At 42.7% G+C, this 16,298-nt stretch overlaps 3 protein-coding genes across 10 annotated transcripts; 1 reads left to right on the top strand and 2 right to left on the bottom strand.

Moving 5' to 3' along the window:
• Nucleotides 1-457: 457 nt before the first annotated feature.
• Nucleotides 458-3,118, bottom strand: snrpa (small nuclear ribonucleoprotein polypeptide A). Of its 4 annotated transcripts, none has more exons than XM_004543621.3 (7): nt 2,986-3,118; nt 2,592-2,672; nt 2,269-2,441; nt 2,012-2,182; nt 1,168-1,344; nt 982-1,070; nt 458-894 (listed from the first exon to the last, which is right to left on the bottom strand). In XM_004543621.3, exons 2-7 carry the CDS (start codon nt 2,662-2,664, stop codon nt 735-737), a joined length of 843 nt encoding a protein of 280 aa, XP_004543678.1. In that variant the 5' UTR covers nt 2,665-2,672; nt 2,986-3,118; the 3' UTR covers nt 458-734. The 4 variants fall into 4 exon arrangements, with proteins under 4 accessions (XP_004543678.1, XP_004543677.1, XP_004543675.1 ...); XM_004543620.3 differs by having other exon boundaries at nt 2,592-2,675; nt 2,986-3,057; XM_004543618.4 differs by lacking the exon at nt 2,986-3,118 and adding an exon at nt 2,782-2,979 and having other exon boundaries at nt 2,592-2,675.
• A 2-nt stretch (nt 3,119-3,120) lies between these two features.
• Nucleotides 3,121-16,273, top strand: actmap (actin maturation protease). Of its 4 annotated transcripts, none has more exons than XM_004543626.5 (8): nt 3,121-3,493; nt 3,611-3,654; nt 3,742-3,941; nt 14,726-14,794; nt 15,008-15,132; nt 15,355-15,484; nt 15,589-15,659; nt 15,774-16,273. In XM_004543626.5, the coding sequence occupies exons 3-8, from the start codon at nt 3,763-3,765 to the stop codon at nt 16,103-16,105; spliced, it is 906 nt and encodes a 301-aa protein (XP_004543683.2). In that variant the 5' UTR covers nt 3,121-3,493; nt 3,611-3,654; nt 3,742-3,762; the 3' UTR covers nt 16,106-16,273. The 4 variants fall into 4 exon arrangements, with proteins under 4 accessions (XP_004543683.2, XP_004543681.2, XP_004543684.2 ...); XM_004543624.5 differs by having other exon boundaries at nt 3,737-3,941; XM_004543627.5 differs by lacking the exon at nt 3,611-3,654.
• Nucleotides 4,148-6,410, bottom strand: LOC143412473 (uncharacterized). 2 transcript variants are annotated; one of them, XM_076873243.1, is made up of 2 exons: nt 5,050-6,410; nt 4,148-4,437 (listed from the first exon to the last, which is right to left on the bottom strand). In XM_076873243.1, exon 1 carries the CDS (start codon nt 6,368-6,370, stop codon nt 5,219-5,221), a length of 1,152 nt encoding a protein of 383 aa, XP_076729358.1. In that variant the 5' UTR covers nt 6,371-6,410; the 3' UTR covers nt 4,148-4,437; nt 5,050-5,218. The 2 variants fall into 2 exon arrangements, with proteins under 2 accessions (XP_076729358.1, XP_076729357.1); XM_076873242.1 differs by having other exon boundaries at nt 4,148-4,442; nt 5,054-6,410.
• Nucleotides 16,274-16,298: the final 25 nt, after the last annotated feature.

Genomic DNA, 16,298 nt, shown 5'->3' with positions numbered 1-16,298 from the left:
CGCTGCAACAATGCAACACCAGCCATCCATTAAATAATATACCAATGATTAATGCCAAATACAGGGAGAGAAAGTGGCTTCAGAGATCTAGGTTCTACTTCAAAGGACAAACTAAATGAGATTCCAGTGCATTTATTTTACAAGTAGGATGGCTACGGTGAATTATATGGAGTCCCATAAAGTTTCCATGTTTTGTAATAATCAGAAGACTCCAAAGAACTAAATTTTCTGCAGATGCGGTCTAAATTCAGACTGCAGCACACAGCATTGGTATTCTTTAAAAGAAAAAAAAAACCACACAGGGTTTTCTCAATGCTGGTTTCTCCTTCTACATGTTGTGCAGCTGAAGTTGTTTAAACATGAGATCCTTTTGACTACAGGGACTTGAGAGAAAATGTTTAACACAAGAGGAGAGAAAGCATCGCCTATTGGCGGAAAGCTCAAACTGCAGCTTAAATGAAGAGCAGCACATTCTTAGAACAGTTTTATTTATAAAAAGAAAAAGAAAAGCTCCAGGTACAATGTCTGGTAAACCAGACTCTGGGTGCAATGCTTTATGACAAATATAGAAGACATATCAAGCTGCTTGTGGATTTTGATGTAAAGCTAAAAAAAAAAAAAAAGACACCAGCTTGACACATACTTACGTGCAACCCTGAAAGTCAATTTCTAAGAATAAATCACAGTCAGATTTACTGCAAGTTTAAAAAACAAAGACCACCCTTCCTGAGAGCTTATTTCTTAGCGAATGAAATCTTCATTGCATTCGTCTGTGTGATCTTGAAGCCTTGTAGTGCATCTCGTGCAGCTCCGGCCTGCACCTCGTTCTCAAACTCCACAAATGCGATGTCGTGGCGTCCGGGGACCAGACGCACCTCTTTGAAACCTGGGAACCTAAAACGCACACACCAACAGTTAGGCTCAGCCTATAACAGACACAAGCGTGCAAAACTAGATCTAGAGAATGGGTTTGCTACTGACTGGTTGAAGAGCATGGACAGCATGAGCTCGTTGGTCTCCTCCGGCAAGTTGGTGAGGAAGAGGATGTGATTGGGGGGATTTTCTGCAACCTACGAGTACACATTGGATATCAGATTCAATCAACCAGAAAAATATCAATTTATTAAATTAAATGAAGACACAACATGCTCTGTGACAAAACACTACCTGCTGGGGCATTTGTCCAGGCATCTGCCCAGGCATCATCTGACCAGGAGGAATGGCACCAGGGGGCATCTGGCCAGGTGCCATCCCTGGAGGTGGCATCATGCCTGGAGGGGGCATGTAAGGTGGCTGGCCAGGCATGTGCATCATACGGGGAGCCTGGCTCATTGGAGGCATTCCCTAAAGAGTGAAGAGCTTGTTAATAGAAAACCCGATGTCCATTTTCCTCTTCTGAGATGTGTGTGCTACTATTTACATTTGTCAATGAAAATAGGGTCAGTTTTCAATCACACAAACTGTTCTAAATGCAGGAGAAACTTTCTCCCTTTGCTTTTGTTTCCTTATTTATTAATATTGTTCCTAAAAGGTTCATCCCAATTCAGTATCATGTTTTTTGTTCTGCAACTTGAGCTGAAAACATGTTTTAGCCATAAGAACAACTTCATTGATAACAAACGGAAATTCATATGTTTGACACAGCTCATCTGCCATTTGTAGAGAATGATTTTCTGTATCTATATATCGAAGTCTGCTGTATGCAATGTAGAAAGCCATGGACCCAGGACAGTCCCCTGTGGAGCCCCCATGTTGCTCATTAATGTCTCAGAAACACACCTGACAAACTGTGGCCTTTCTTTAGGGTATTCTGTGATCCAGGAAACAGTAGGAATCTACTATAAAACATCTACTCTATAGAACAAAATAACCAAGAATTTTCCAACATATTAAAGTTCGAAATCTCAGGGTTTTTATACTTTGTGTCTCTGCCCACACTTTGGCTCAGAGCTCCTTGTGAATACATGATAGTTGCCAAAATAACCAATAAAACAGCTCTGGCTCCACTTACAGGCATAGCGGCAGGCACACCAGCGACCATGGCTGCACCAGCTACACCCTTCTTTGGTCCAGTGCCATCGGGTCCTTTGATCTTCTTCTTCTCTTTTTTGCGGTCACGCTCTACGTAAGTCCCCTTCATTTTAGCTATGATGTCAGAGTCAGTCTTTGAATACTGTATGCGCTGCAGGACCAAACAGAAAGATCACATGTGACACACAAACTATGGTAAGCAGCAGTTGTGTGATATTCAGTGTTTAGTTACCCTACCATCGGTTTATCATAGAAGGGGAAGCCCTGCATGGATCTCAGCGCATTGGAGGCGCTGTTAATCTCTTTGAAGATAACAAAGGCCTGACCCTTCATCTTTATGTTTCGTGCCACCAGGATATCCAAAATCTGTCCGAACTGTGAGAAGATGGCGTACAGCGACTTTTTCAGCTCTGCAGTAAAAAAACAAAACACACACACACACACACCCCACACACACACACACACACACACACACACACACACACACACACACACACACAAAATGATTACTCTGGTTGTGCTTATTTAAACGGAAAGAGATTTCAACGTGCAAACCTCACCATCTTTCTTGATCTTCTCATTCAGGTTGTTGATGTAGATAGTATGATTTAGCCGGACATCCGGGGTGGCCATCCTTTAATCTGCTGATGAGCGTTTGATGAACGTTTGTATCTTTAGAGACAGTCTGAGGCACAGTTTAGATTAGATGCTAAGTAGCTAACTAGCTAGCGACCGTTAGCAAACACTCACCAAACGTGACGGGGAGGGTTAGCCTGCAAGCTATCTACTACAAATTAACACCTTGTTTGGTGTTTTACATGTATATACTAATCACCCAAATACTTAAGATCGTCACAAAAAGCTCAAATGCATTATTTAAGTACATGAAAGCGCGGAAGAAGTGTTTCTTTATAAGAAAATTAACGATTCAAGTCTTTAGCTTGACGTTCCTACCTGATGAATGAAAACCCGGTCTTCACAAATCCCGTTTTCTGTTCTCGCGATAACAGTGCAAGCGTAACTTCCGATGTTTAACATCCGTGTCCCATTTTATTATTATTTTTTTTCCTGTTGTAGCTGTTTCCAATCATTGTGGCAACATAACATTTTGTGTCACAGTTTTGGCTAAAAATATAACATAGGGGCAGACATTCTGATACAATTCTTCTCAGAGTTCAGATTATGGTGTGGCACATATTTTAGTCCGGGTTATTTTAGCGCTTTTTTAAATTCTTATAATTTATCTTTAGCTTCATATTTAACTAGCAGTTAGAGTCATATGTATTAATTTTGCAGTTGGTACTGAGATAATTTAGATGCACTGGAGGGCGGTATGTTTCTATGTTCCTGAGGAGTGACTACACAAAGAAGAAGAAGACGCAGCGCGAGAGTAGTACTGCCAAATATGGGGACAAGCCGGGTGTCGTTAGCTGGCTTTGCTAGTTAGATAAGTGGGTGTGGGGTAAGTGTACAAAAGACCATAAACCAAGTACTTGTATATGATTTCTGCACACCAGTTTGCACTAAAATAGTCTCCAACATCGAATAACGTTCGTCATTTGGTCCTGTATGTTGACAGGTTTAGTTATTAGCTTATTATAAGAAGAAGTCGAAGTTGGGCAGGTAGTTGCAGGTTCTATAATTACAGTTTATACTGGCTTGCTGCAGCTTGCCCCCGTTTTCTAACTAATTTCTACTTTATTAGTCCAGAATTCCTCAGGATAGAAGAAGATGTCAATGGAATGCTCCCTGCCACCTCCACCGCCTCCACCTCCTCCACCTGCTCCATGTACACCACCTCAAACGTCAGCACCAAAGAAGAAGCTGTATCAGACTATAGCCAGCAGTAGACGTGCTGTAGAGGGAGATCATACAGAGGCTTGCTTGCTGATCAGTCAGAGGGAGACCAGGTCAGGTTTTTATCATGAATGTTTTCGCTTTGTGTGGAAAATTGATAAATCTGCATGTAACGCGGTTAAAGGACCAGGGCGCCTGACTGCAGCCTCATAGACAATGAGCTATCAGATTAAGATTCGACTATGGAGCCTGAGGGTGTGAATAAAACACAGGAAACAAAAGTAGAGCTCAAATATATATATATATATATTATGTTTGTTATGAGAAGTGTATAGACGGATGTACAAAAGAAATAAAAACATATGCATATATATCACAAACAAAAATAATGTTGACAATACAAAACAGCTTAGTAGGTTCCAAAAGGAGGTGGGATGAGGTGTAGTCCAGTATGTGATTTAGTTTAGTTCCATGGACCTGTGATAGGTCATTGTCAACAATTTGTGATTCAGTCCATAGGTTCACAATTCCTACCGCAACGTAGCGGTGGTCGGGTGGCTCGCCATCTCGCGCTGATCAGGGCTGATCGCGGGAGAACAAAAAAAAAACCTGACCTAAACAAGGTCAAAAAACAGAAATTATCATTCACAGAAGAAAATGAAACAGCATTCTACTGCTGTGACAAAATAAATACATAAATCCATAAATAACAAAGTCAAGTAATCAATGCCACGTTTCATACAACAATCAATAAACCATCATCTCTTATAATGAATGTCATTCTAAATACTATTCTAGAAAGACATTCTCATGGGTCCCATCAAAGTATATCAGCGTTAAAGCTAATAAATATTATCCAAAGTTAATCAAATATATTTACAAAACTCATTTAATCACAGGTGTTGCGCAACAGATTCAATAATGTAAATGGAATTTAACTCAATGCAAAATCTCATAGGCCGTTTCGGCATTTCATCAGAAAAGTAACAAAAAACATCCAAAACGGACAAAACTACAAAAATCAAATCACTCGTTCAACTCTAGATACGTTAAGTCAACATTCGGCCATAATGGAATAAACAAAAACAACAATATTCAATAGATGACACTAGTAATTGCACTTACTGTCGCTAGCCTAGCATTAGCTTACCGGCATTGTAGGATGTGCGATCGCGGCTCCGCATGTACATTAATTGTGACAAAACAAAACAAACAAATAACTCACCGTTGAGTCGAGTGTGAGGTAGTGTAAAGATGAATGAATCGGCCGGGTTATTGCACGCTGTCAACTGGCCTGTAGTGCAAAATTTGTCGATATCTGACAAGTACGCCAACCACAGGGACAACAGCAGCCAGAGGAGCAGGGACATGCAGCTGATTGACCCGGAACTTATACAGGATTCATTCCCGCCACAATAAAGGGACTGGCGGAAGTGGGGTCAGAAGTTACCGTGGTTACACTCTCCCCCCCTAATCTCATGGACGTCCTCGTACATGGACTAGGCTGGCAGCGAATGACTGGTTGGCTGAGGTGTGAAGGCATCGTCTCCTCTTCTTCATCGTCTTGAAGAGCGAAGGAGAAGACAGAACTTAACCCATGCAGGAAGGTCTGAACGCTCTTTAACAGAGGCTTACCAGGCTTGATGTATTGCAGCCGATCAGGAGGATTCCTGGTGCGGGTTGAATGCCTCAAAGGTGGTTCTGCCTCAGGACTGAGAGGCTCTGATTCAGTAGGTGAGTGTTGTGACAAGTTACTTCTGGATGCTTCCGAATCAGAAGACAGACTTTCTTCATCGTGAGAAGTTTCGACAAGATCAACTGGCTCAAAGCCAGCTTCCACGGTTCCGCTAGCAATAACTTGTTCCTCTTCAGCAGGTACAGGTTCCTCTGAGAGGATAGCATTCTCTTCCTCTGTAGCCAATACTACAGGGACATCGGGCTGGTTGATAAGTGGCACAGGTTGCGGAGTATTGGGTAAGTCGATGGTTGTTGTGAAGGTGACAGGTTCAGCAGAGAAGGGAACAGGTAGGTATGAGATTAGTTCCTCTTCGTCATTGTTATCAGCATCATCAGCACGTACAGGAGACACGGGTAAGACAGGCATTTTCCTCTTCTGCTTAGTAAGCATTTCCTTTTCAGGTGGTAAATACCCACAGGGCAGTAGGAGGTCTCGATGTAAAGTTCTCAGGGGCTTGTCTTGGCCTTCGGGTCGAACTGTATACACAGGAAGAGTGCCGGCTTTCTTCACTACAATGTACACAGATGACTCCCATTTATCTGCAAGCTTGTGTTTGCCTCTTAGCCGCACGTTCCTCACAAGAACTCTGTCTCCAACATTCAGCTGTGATGCAGTGACATTTTTATCAAATCTGTTTTTGTTACGTTTCATCACCTTTTCTGAGTTTTCGATGGCCAGCTTGTAACTTTCTTCTAGGTGGGACTTTAGTTTGTCCACATATTGTGTGTGGGATGTTGATCCTTCTTTGGCAAGGGGTAGTCCAAAGGCCAAGTCCACCGGTAAGCGAGGTTGGCGGCCAAACATAAGCTCATATGGTGAAAAACCTGTAACATCGTTTCTTGTGCAATTGTATGCATGCACCAGAGGTTTTACAAAATCTTTCCAATGGGATTTCTGTTGAGCTGTGAGTGTTCCTAGCATATCCAGTAATGTTCGGTTAAACCGTTCAACAGGATTGCCTCTTGGATGGTATGGAGTGGTTCTTATTTTGTGGATCCCAGCCATTTCACAAAGCTCTCGGATGATTCTGGATTCAAAGTCAGGGCCTTGGTCACTGTGCAAACGTTCTGGGATACCATAATGCACAAGAAAGTTGTCCCATAAACATTTGGCAACAGTCCTGGCTTTCTGGTTTGGTGTTGGCACAGCAATGGCATATTTTGTGAAATGGTCAGTTATGACAAGTATGTCTTTGACTCCACGATCTGGTTCCACAGAGAGAAAATCCATGCACACCAGTTCCATGGGATGAGAGGTTTTGATATTGACCAGAGGTGCGGCTCGTTCAGATGGGGATTTGCGTCTCACGCATCTTTCGCACTGTCTTATTTTATTGACCACATCACGTGTCATCTTAGGCCAATAAAACCGGGAACGGACCAAGTCCAGCGTTCTGTCGATTCCCATGTGACCCATTTGATCATGTAGGTGGTTAAGTACAACTGGCCGATATTCCTCAGGTAGCACTAGCTGGTATGCGAAGTCACTTCCCACTTGTCTCTTCCTGACGAGAAGGGTGTTATGGAGCTCCAGTTTATTTACTTCTCGCAGTAATAGAGGTAGATCGGGAAGTTCTTCCCTCAGGAATGGCGGTGGTGACTCGCCTCGTTCAACCTGAGCTATGACATGCCGGATGACAGGGTCAAGGCGTTGTTTGGCTGCAAGGTCAGCTGTTGAGATTTGGGGGAGTACCATGGAGGTGAACTGGATGTCGTCCGTGAAACTGTCAGGCAGACTGTCGACATTGACAGACATGGATAACACCAGAGCAAGATCAGGATCCGTGCTTGAACTGTACATCAGATGACGGTCACAAACTGCTTTGATGGTATGCTGGTCAATAGAGACATAATCTGGTTCATTGAGATGTTGCCATGCAAATCTCCAGATTCGCTCACGTTCTTTCTGTGACAGAGGATCATCAGACAGTTCACCATGAGGTCGGCGAGACAAACCATCAGCATCCGAGTTCTGCTTTCCTGCTCTGTAGATTAATTTGAAGGTGAAAGTGGACAAAGCTGAAAGCCATCTGTAACCGGTAGCGTCAAGTTTTGCTGATGATAAGAGGTATGTTAATGGGTTGCTGTCTGTCACAACTGTAAACTGAGCACCATAAAGGTAGTCGTGGAATTTTTCAGTCACCGCCCACTTCAAAGCAAGAAACTCCAATTTGTGGGCGGGATACTTTGACTCACTCCGGGAAAGACCTCTGCTGGCATATGCTACAGCTCTGTTTTTTCCATCCTGCTCTTGATACAGCACCGCACCAAGACCTGTGGCACTGGCATCAGTGTGGAGTGTGTATGGTTTCTGGGGATCAGCAAATGCCAGAACTGGGGCAGAAGTGAGTTTGTCAATAATGGACTCAAAAGCTTGTTGACACATTTGCGTCCATCGTCCTCCAAATGGCTCTTTGGGGTTGAGGTAATTCTCTGGCTTTACAGTTCGTCTCAGTTTCCTCTGAGAAGGTGGATAACCAGCAGTGAGTTCATGTAACGGCTTGACAATGGCCGAATATCCCTGGACAAAACGTCTGTAGTACCCAGCAAAACCAAGGAAAGATCTTAATTCCTTCAAGTTTTTTGGCACTGGCCAAGAAGTGAGTGTGGAAATCTTGTCCAGATCAGTTTCAACACCAGCCTGGGACACTACATGGCCCAGATACTTCACCGATGTCTGGAAGAACATGCATTTCTCAAGTGAAAGCTTCAAGCCAAAATCTTTGAGTCTGGTGAGAACTTTCATCAGGCGAGCTTCATGTTCCTCAAGAGTTGGTGCAAAGACAATGAGATCGTCAATGAAAACCAAGACTTCTTTTAGATTTAATTCTCCCATGCATTTTTCCATCAGCCGTTGGAAAGTGCTTGGTGCGTTGGTAATCCCTTGTGGCATCCGATTAAATTCCCAAAATCCTACTGGGCAGACAAAGGCAGTCTTTGCCTTATCCTTCTCCTCCATTTCGATTTGGTAGTAACCCGACTTGAGGTCTAGCACCGTGAACCACTTTGATCCTGCAAGTGCGGAGAAGGTGTCTTCCAGTTTAGGCAGAGCATAAGCATCTTTGATTGTTTGCAGATTGAGTTTGCGGTAGTCAATACAAAGACGTATACTGCCGTTCTTTTTGCGTGCAACCACAATTGGAGAGGCAAATGGTGAGTCAGATTCTCTGTTAACGCCAGAGTCAAGAAGTTCTTGCAGGTGCTTCCTGACAGCATCAAGATCTTGAGGGTGAATTGGTCGTGGTCTTTGCTTGAAAGGAGTTGGATCGGACAATTTGATTTGGTGTTTAACTTTGTTGGTCCTGCCGAAATCCAGATCGTGTTTGGCAAATACTTCAGGAATAGTGTTGAGTTTTTGAACAATGCGTTCTTTCCAGTCTGGAGTTAAGGGGGAATCTCCAAAGTTGTATGGTGGTTGAGATGGAGGTAACAACTCTATAGACTGGTCTGAATACTGGGTGGGTTGCTCTTTGGAAATGACCTCTTGGAAGGCGCTGATTTCTGCAATAATAGCTCGAGCTGGAATGTGGATTTCATGGTCGGACTCATTACTCACTACAACAGGCAGAGAATATGGCCGACGTTTAGGTAAGTCCACAAGGCAGGTTTTTACTAGGAGTCCACCAGGCAGAGAACTGGAGGTGGGGTGTTCAAGAATAACTGCTTTCTCACCTTGGAATATCCTTGTGACCAGACATCCCTCAAGGACAGTGGTTTGGCCAGCAGTAATCGTATGCGGTTGGTCTGACTTTAAGATTACAGGAGCATACTGGTCATTTGAATTCTGGATGTGGCGACACTGGAGGATTTTATAAACTGCAATGTAACCGGAACCAGATGGCAGGAATGACTGCTCAGAGAGGGTATCACAGTGTTTGCTGTACGCAACGTCAAGAGTGTTGGTACCAACAAGTATCATTGGGGGTGATTGCTGGACGTCAGGCACGACAAGCGCAAGTGTATCAACATTAATGGATGAACCAAGAAAATTAGCTGGGAACGTCATGTTAATCTCAATGTATCCCAGGTAAGGTACGGCTTGTCCATTTGCTCCTTCTACTTCCAACAGATCATCCAGTGGTTTGATTGGATGGTCTGAAAGGTAAGTATTATAGAAGGAAAAAGGAATCGTAGTAACCTGAGAGCCAGAATCAAGAAGACAGTTGAAATGGTTGCCTTTGATTTGAATTTGGCCTGTGCTTTTGGTCCCCACAAGCCCTTTTGGCAACAATGGAAATTTGTTGTGGTTTCTGGGACTGTTCGTGCACGCAGCTCCTGTGTGTCCCACCACAGAAACTCCTTCTAGTTTAAAGATGAAGTATTTCTAGCGTCCCACTCTTGCTGTTTTTTCCTTAATTGGCTCTTTTTCTGTTCAACAAGACTGGAGTTTGCTCTGTTGTTGCAGATGGAAGAAACATGGCCATCTTCTCCACAGTTAAAACAGTACCATGGCTTGGGTCTGGTATTTGACTGAGGTGAAGAATGACTGGATTTGGTTTGTCGTGGCTTAAACTTTGACTCGGTTGGACGTTTTTGGGACAAAAGTTGGGACATTTGCTGTTGGAGGGTTTGGAGTTGTTTTTTCATTTCTTTTAGCTCTTCATTGGCTGTAGAGTGCCCACAAGAACAAGTACTTTGGGATTGGATGTTAGCTTTTTGTTTTGATGAACCGATGTATTTCTTCATAAGTGACTCCTTAGCAATTTGTCTGTCTTCTTCTGTCCGTAACGACAACAACAAGTCAGAGAAAGGTGGTGGGTTGTCCTTTTGCTGTTCTAATTGTAGTTTGGTTAGTATAGTGTTATCCCAACACCCACGACAAAACTGCTTCAGCAGATGCTTATTCATGTCAGCAGCTGCAAGTCCTCCTTGCTTTACAACAGTGCTGAGGGTTAGCTGCAATCTTTGGAGGTAAGCGGATGGTCGTTCACCTGGATTTTGAAGAATGTTTAAGTATTGAGCATACAATTCTTCACCATCTTGAACTGTTCCAAAAGCGGAGTCAAGTACACTTAGTATGACTGAAGGCAATGTGTTGGGACTTAGACCTTTAACCAAATCAGCAGCAGGTGACAACAGGCTCTCTATAATACGCCTGGCGACGTATAGAGCTGACAAACTGGGGTCGGCAAGCAGTAGATCAATTTGGGAACGCCATGATTCAAAATCTGCTTCACTACTTGGCTTAGGAATCCTTCCTGAAAAAGCACGGAGACGTAGTGAAGTTGTGGTGCTTATGTCTGGGTTTCGGACCACATGCTCAACAACAACCCTTTGTATTTGTGGTGGGTTGAGATCAGGGGCTGTGAGTGATACTCTTGGAGTTGGTCCAGTCTGGCTTTGACGAGGTCGTGCCCCCTGCTGGTCAGTGGAAACCTGTCTGGCAGGAGGTGAAGACAATTGCTGCTGCTCCAGTTCCCTTTCTTCTTCCTCTACACCAATGTCCTCATCTACTCCATTTTCCTCATCATATTCAACTTTTCCATCATCACCTGCTCCTGCTTCATGCAAATGTTGACCAATCTGCCTCATTACTGTCTTCAAGACATCTTCAAACCGGTGCCCGCTGCGATCAGCAATATGCTTGAGCTCTTTGAGGTAATTGGGAGGGGGACTGCTGCTGTCCTCCGTGGCGGCGTACTCACAGGCCAAAGCTGTGACGCGGAAAACAAGGTCGGCAACACTTTTAGAACAGTGGGTGTATGGCAGAAACGGCTCTAGAGTTGTAAAAGCAGTGGTATCTACAAACTCAGCGATCAGGTTTTTGAAGAAAGTACTTGCGGGATCATTTACGTAAAAATGACGGCTAAGATTCCCATAAGTACGCAAGTAGTCAAGAATTTCATTATCGGATTTTGTGTTAGACACACCGGAGATCATCACAGACTGTGATATATTTATGCCAGAAAGTGCAACTGAATCCATTTTTGATTTTATGTTCAGCAAAAGCGAAGTAAATAAGTAAAGAAAATTGTACGTAAGACCCCAAAATATTCACACACAAAGGCTCCTGGCTGGCTCGCCACTTGTAACGCGGTTAAAGGACCAGGGCGCCTGACTGCAGCCTCATAGACAATGAGCTATCAGATTAAGATTCGACTATGGAGCCTGAGGGTGTGAATAAAACACAGGAAACAAAAGTAGTCTGCACATTTTTAAGTGCTCACATGCTTGGCAGACATTTGTCACACACAGTCATGCTCAAGTTGATCAAGCAGATCCATTGTGCAGTTCAAATGTTTCATCTGCCAGCACAGCCATACAGGTTATTGATTAAAAATCCATGTGCAGCATAATCAGCCATGACTGTGTAACTTATCTTTGATGATGTTTTTAGGGACAAACAACACAACCATGCGCTTAAACTAATCAAAGACACAGGAACTAAAAACCAAACATAAGAGGCAAGGATTCACCAAGTGAGTAATGTAACAGAGGGACACCTAACACAGAGACAACAACTTAACTACAAGATACAAGAAGACACGTGGGGAAGCTAGGCTAAACAAAGAGTTACCTATTAATAACCAATATAAACCAGAATTCAAGTAAAAAGCTTAAAAATAAAAATCTTAAGGAATAACAGTGAAAAGAAATCTAAAGTCCAGAAAACCTAAAACATAACAAAACCCACGGACCAGGACACATCTCAGAATGTACAGTTATATAATCCAGAACCAGTGAGCAGTGAGATAAAGTATTGACAGAGCAATATATGCATCTATTTTCTGCCACTTATGTGGGTGGTGGGGGCAGCAGACCTCCTTCTCATCTTCCTCCATCTCTCCTGAGGGGACAGTGGGTTTGCTCGGGAAAATCTCAGAGATATAATCTCTTCAGTGTGTCCTGGGCCGGCCCAAAATACCTCTCCTGTATTGTCCTGGAGGCATCCTGGTCAGATGTCTGAACGGATGAACTTATGAGTCGATAAGTGTCCCACAATCAGAATCAGGATACTTTATTAATCACACAGGTAATTATGTGATCACAGCTGCTCCAAGACGTTAAGAACAGTAACTAGCTAAACTAAATGAAATAATGCTACAAAGTTACAAAATATAACAAATAACTGTAATATACCTAAATGGCTGTAATTATGAATTAAAGTAAAGAGAGACCTTAACTAGCTTGCAGTGATGAAAATGAATCTCACAGGAAGGATGAAAGACAGTAGTAAAGTGAGAGATTTGTTATTTAATTAAAAAGTTTAAAAATAGTACACGCACAGACACCACAATGGACTGTATACAAAGAGTGTGTTTCTCTGATGGTTATGTTGTTTTGTATTGAGTACTACTACAACTTTGCTACAAAGTTGCATTATCCTATTATATTGTGATATTATTGCATTGTAGCTTAACCCCAAGAACAGAGAGTTGCCTGAATATATCTCTGACATGGAGTCAATAAAACTGAATGTCAAGATTGGGGCAAAAGTCCTGAGCCAAGAGTGAGACCTCCTTGTCATTTTTTTTAAATTGGTCTTTAACAATAGTTCTTCAGACTTTCTGAAGGTCTTTGAAAAGTTTTTCTTTGGGCATTGGCTGCTTTTTCCACTCATTCTCAGTCCAGTCCTCCCATTTGACGTTTATTCAGAGGAATAATCTTTTTTGTGCAACTTAATATTGACCTATGAATCATAGCATAAAAAAGGGAACCTAACTCAAACCGTTGTCAGTGTGAGTCACATTACAGACAACTTGGAAAAGTACTTATTTTAAATTGTATCTTTGGGCACTTTGTTACTAGCAGCCTATTATATAAAAACATAATTTGTTCCCATTTCTTTAGTTGAATCTATGAAAAAGTGTCAGATAATACAATTTGGCAGACATAAAATGGTATTTTTGCTTGGTGTGTAGTGTGTTCTTAAATATTTGAGAAAATTGCAAAATAGAAGACAAAAGAAGTGAAAGGCCTAAAAAACTTCAGCAGATGAAAAATATCTGGAAGAAATGTCCTTGTAAAATAAGAAGAAATCCATTAAAGACTGGAAGCAGAATCAGATGGATCTGGCCTTTCAGTTTATCCATCTACTGTTCACTGAAGCCTCATCAGAAATGGTCTCACTGAAAGTGTCTTTCAAGAAGCTGTTCTTAAGGAAGGAAAACAGGGAGAAAAGGCTGAGGTATGCCGAATTACACGAGATGGAATTATAAATGCAGAAAAATACCATCACATTTTGATCCACCATCAGTACCATCTGGAAAGCATCTAACTGGCAACAAATTCATTTTCAGCATGACAATGATTCCAAACACAGTGTCAGTGGAATAAAGGTGATCCAGCACTAACTATGTGCTGCAATAGGTGTAGGCTGCTGGGGGATTCCCATGATGCACTGAGTGCTTCTTTAGTCACCTTTCTCACTCACTATGTGTTAATAGACCTCTCTGAGTTGAATCATTACTTATTAATTATCTCTGGCTCTCTTCCGTGGCATGTCTTTTGTCCCGTCTTCCTCCCCTCCCCCCTCATCCCAACCGGTCACGGCAGATGGCGGCTCTTTCCTGAGCCTGGTTCTGCTCGAGGCTTCTTCCTGTTAAAAAGGGAGTTTTTCCTTCCCACTGTTGCCAAAGTGCTTGCTCATAGGGGGTCGTATGGTTGTTGAGTTTTACTCTTTATGTATTATTGTAGGGTCTACCTTACAATATAAAGCACCTTGAGGCGACGGTTGTTGTGATCTGGTGCTGTATAAATAAAACTGAATTCCATTGAATTGAATGAAAAGCAGTCATCATCCAAAGACAACCTATTTCAAATTTTATAGCAAAACGGGATGAAATGAAGGGTGGCTCAAGACGTTTGCACAGTACTGTACATGATAGTCCTGTGAAAGAAGCTTTTTATAATGCTGGCATTTGACTCCTCAAAGTATCCTGAAACCTTAGCAGCCAATACAGTTATCAGCCAGTTGATTAACACGTGACTATAAAAGAATCAGAAAGCAGGGATTAGAAACAGTTGGGGATAGGAAACACTCACATGCCGTAAACTGCTACAGTTTTGATGCAGATAATATGACACAACATATGGAACTGATGCTTAGAATTGATTCATGGCTGAGAAAAAAACTTTTTCATTTGTGTAAGTGCAGCAGATAAACGGTTAACAAGCTCCATGCCTTCATGTTATGCAGTGCCATTTGTTTGTTCTTCAGTTTCAGGAAGGACCTGCAGTGGATTCTGGCGAACACCTACGTGCCATCACTCATTCAAGATGGTCCACAGTAAGTCACTAAAGTGAAGTGTCACTGTAATACCTGTCACTCAACAACTCAATCTATTTTTGGTTAAGAAGTATGTTGCATAGCACGCCAGTTTCCACAACAATTTTAAACTTCTGTAGTATTTTATTGTTTTTAGTTATTTGGTTTACCTGACTTCTTTTACGTGAGTGGGTGACATATTTGTTCAGTGTGTTATTTCTGGTAACTTTGTAGGTGTGGTCTGGTGGCTTTGTGGATGGCTGCTTACCTACGGCAGCCGTGGCTGAGTGTCGACATGGAGACGGTGGTTCAGACAGCTCTGAGCAGGGGATACACGGCTCAGGGTGAAATGTTCTCGGGTATAAAATAAAAATGTGTGAACTCTTCAGGTCTGTTTGTATTTGGGAGCAAAAAAAAAAACGCAAAAGAAACAGGTGGAGGCTGTGATTAAACATTTGGAACTTTATGACACATTTTGCAGCCGATATTTAATTTAATGTTTCACAAGCAAGTAAACATTCAGTTTCAAGCTGGTGAATTTTGATTTCTTTATGTTCTCATTAAGCTTTTTATTTTGTCAGCTGACAATATGGCCCTGCTGGCAGAAGAGGTGTGTGGCTGCAAGGCCAAGCTCCTTTCGGGGGGTCTGAGTGGTAATAATGCTGCAGCCATCATCTCACACCTGTGGGGGAGACAGCCTGTTCTCATCCCGTATCCTGGACCAAACCATGGGGAAAGGGTTGCTGTGAAGGAAAAGCAGTAGATTTGGATTTGTGATTAAAGAGAAAAGCAAAACTCCTTGACAGTTTTTACAGCTATGACGAGGATTACAACCACGAGCCGTGCCAGCGTAGTGGCCACAGAGCGCACTGGGCAGTTGCTTCAGGTAAGAATGAATAGCTAACCCAACCTAAGGCAGGGTTTATTATGTAGGATTTCCCTTAAAGTGAGCCTAGTTTGACTAATCAGACCACACAGTAACAGAGTTTATTCATTCCAGGCGTTCTCCTCAGTGTGGACCAGGGGAGTGTGAGTAAAGAGCATGTTCAGCCTGATCCCTCTCTGCCGTGGCTCTACCTCGCCGCCGACAGCAGCTCATCTTGTCCCGCCGGCAGCACGGCGCTCAGAGATGTTTACATCCTCGCTAAGCAAGGTAAAAGCTTGCGCTACCAGCTGTGGAGTTTGGACACTGTAGCTCAGAGCAATGGGCAGCTGAGGATGATGGACCCTCAGAGAGCCAGTGATGGCACCAAGTATGTGGTTCCCAAAGGAGGGGTGGAGGCCGGTCTGGCTGGAAAGGCGGTGATGCTCCACACAAGATCCACACAGTGAAGCAGACACACATTATTTATTTAATTAAAAGGGCTTTAAAGTAAGGGTTATCAGGGAGAAGCCACACCCACATGTTCAGCCATGCTCTGGTCACTGTTTTTGTAAAATGTGTAGTCGTCTTATAATTTTCCACTAACAAGGATTGTGTCAGTTTAACTGTAAAAGCTATATATATATATATATATATATATAT

Source organism: Maylandia zebra, linkage group LG14 (assembly GCF_041146795.1).
Source record: "Maylandia zebra isolate NMK-2024a linkage group LG14, Mzebra_GT3a, whole genome shotgun sequence".
Taxonomy (NCBI): Eukaryota; Metazoa; Chordata; class Actinopteri; order Cichliformes; family Cichlidae; genus Maylandia; species Maylandia zebra.
This window is presented reverse-complemented; position numbering and strand designations above follow the sequence as displayed.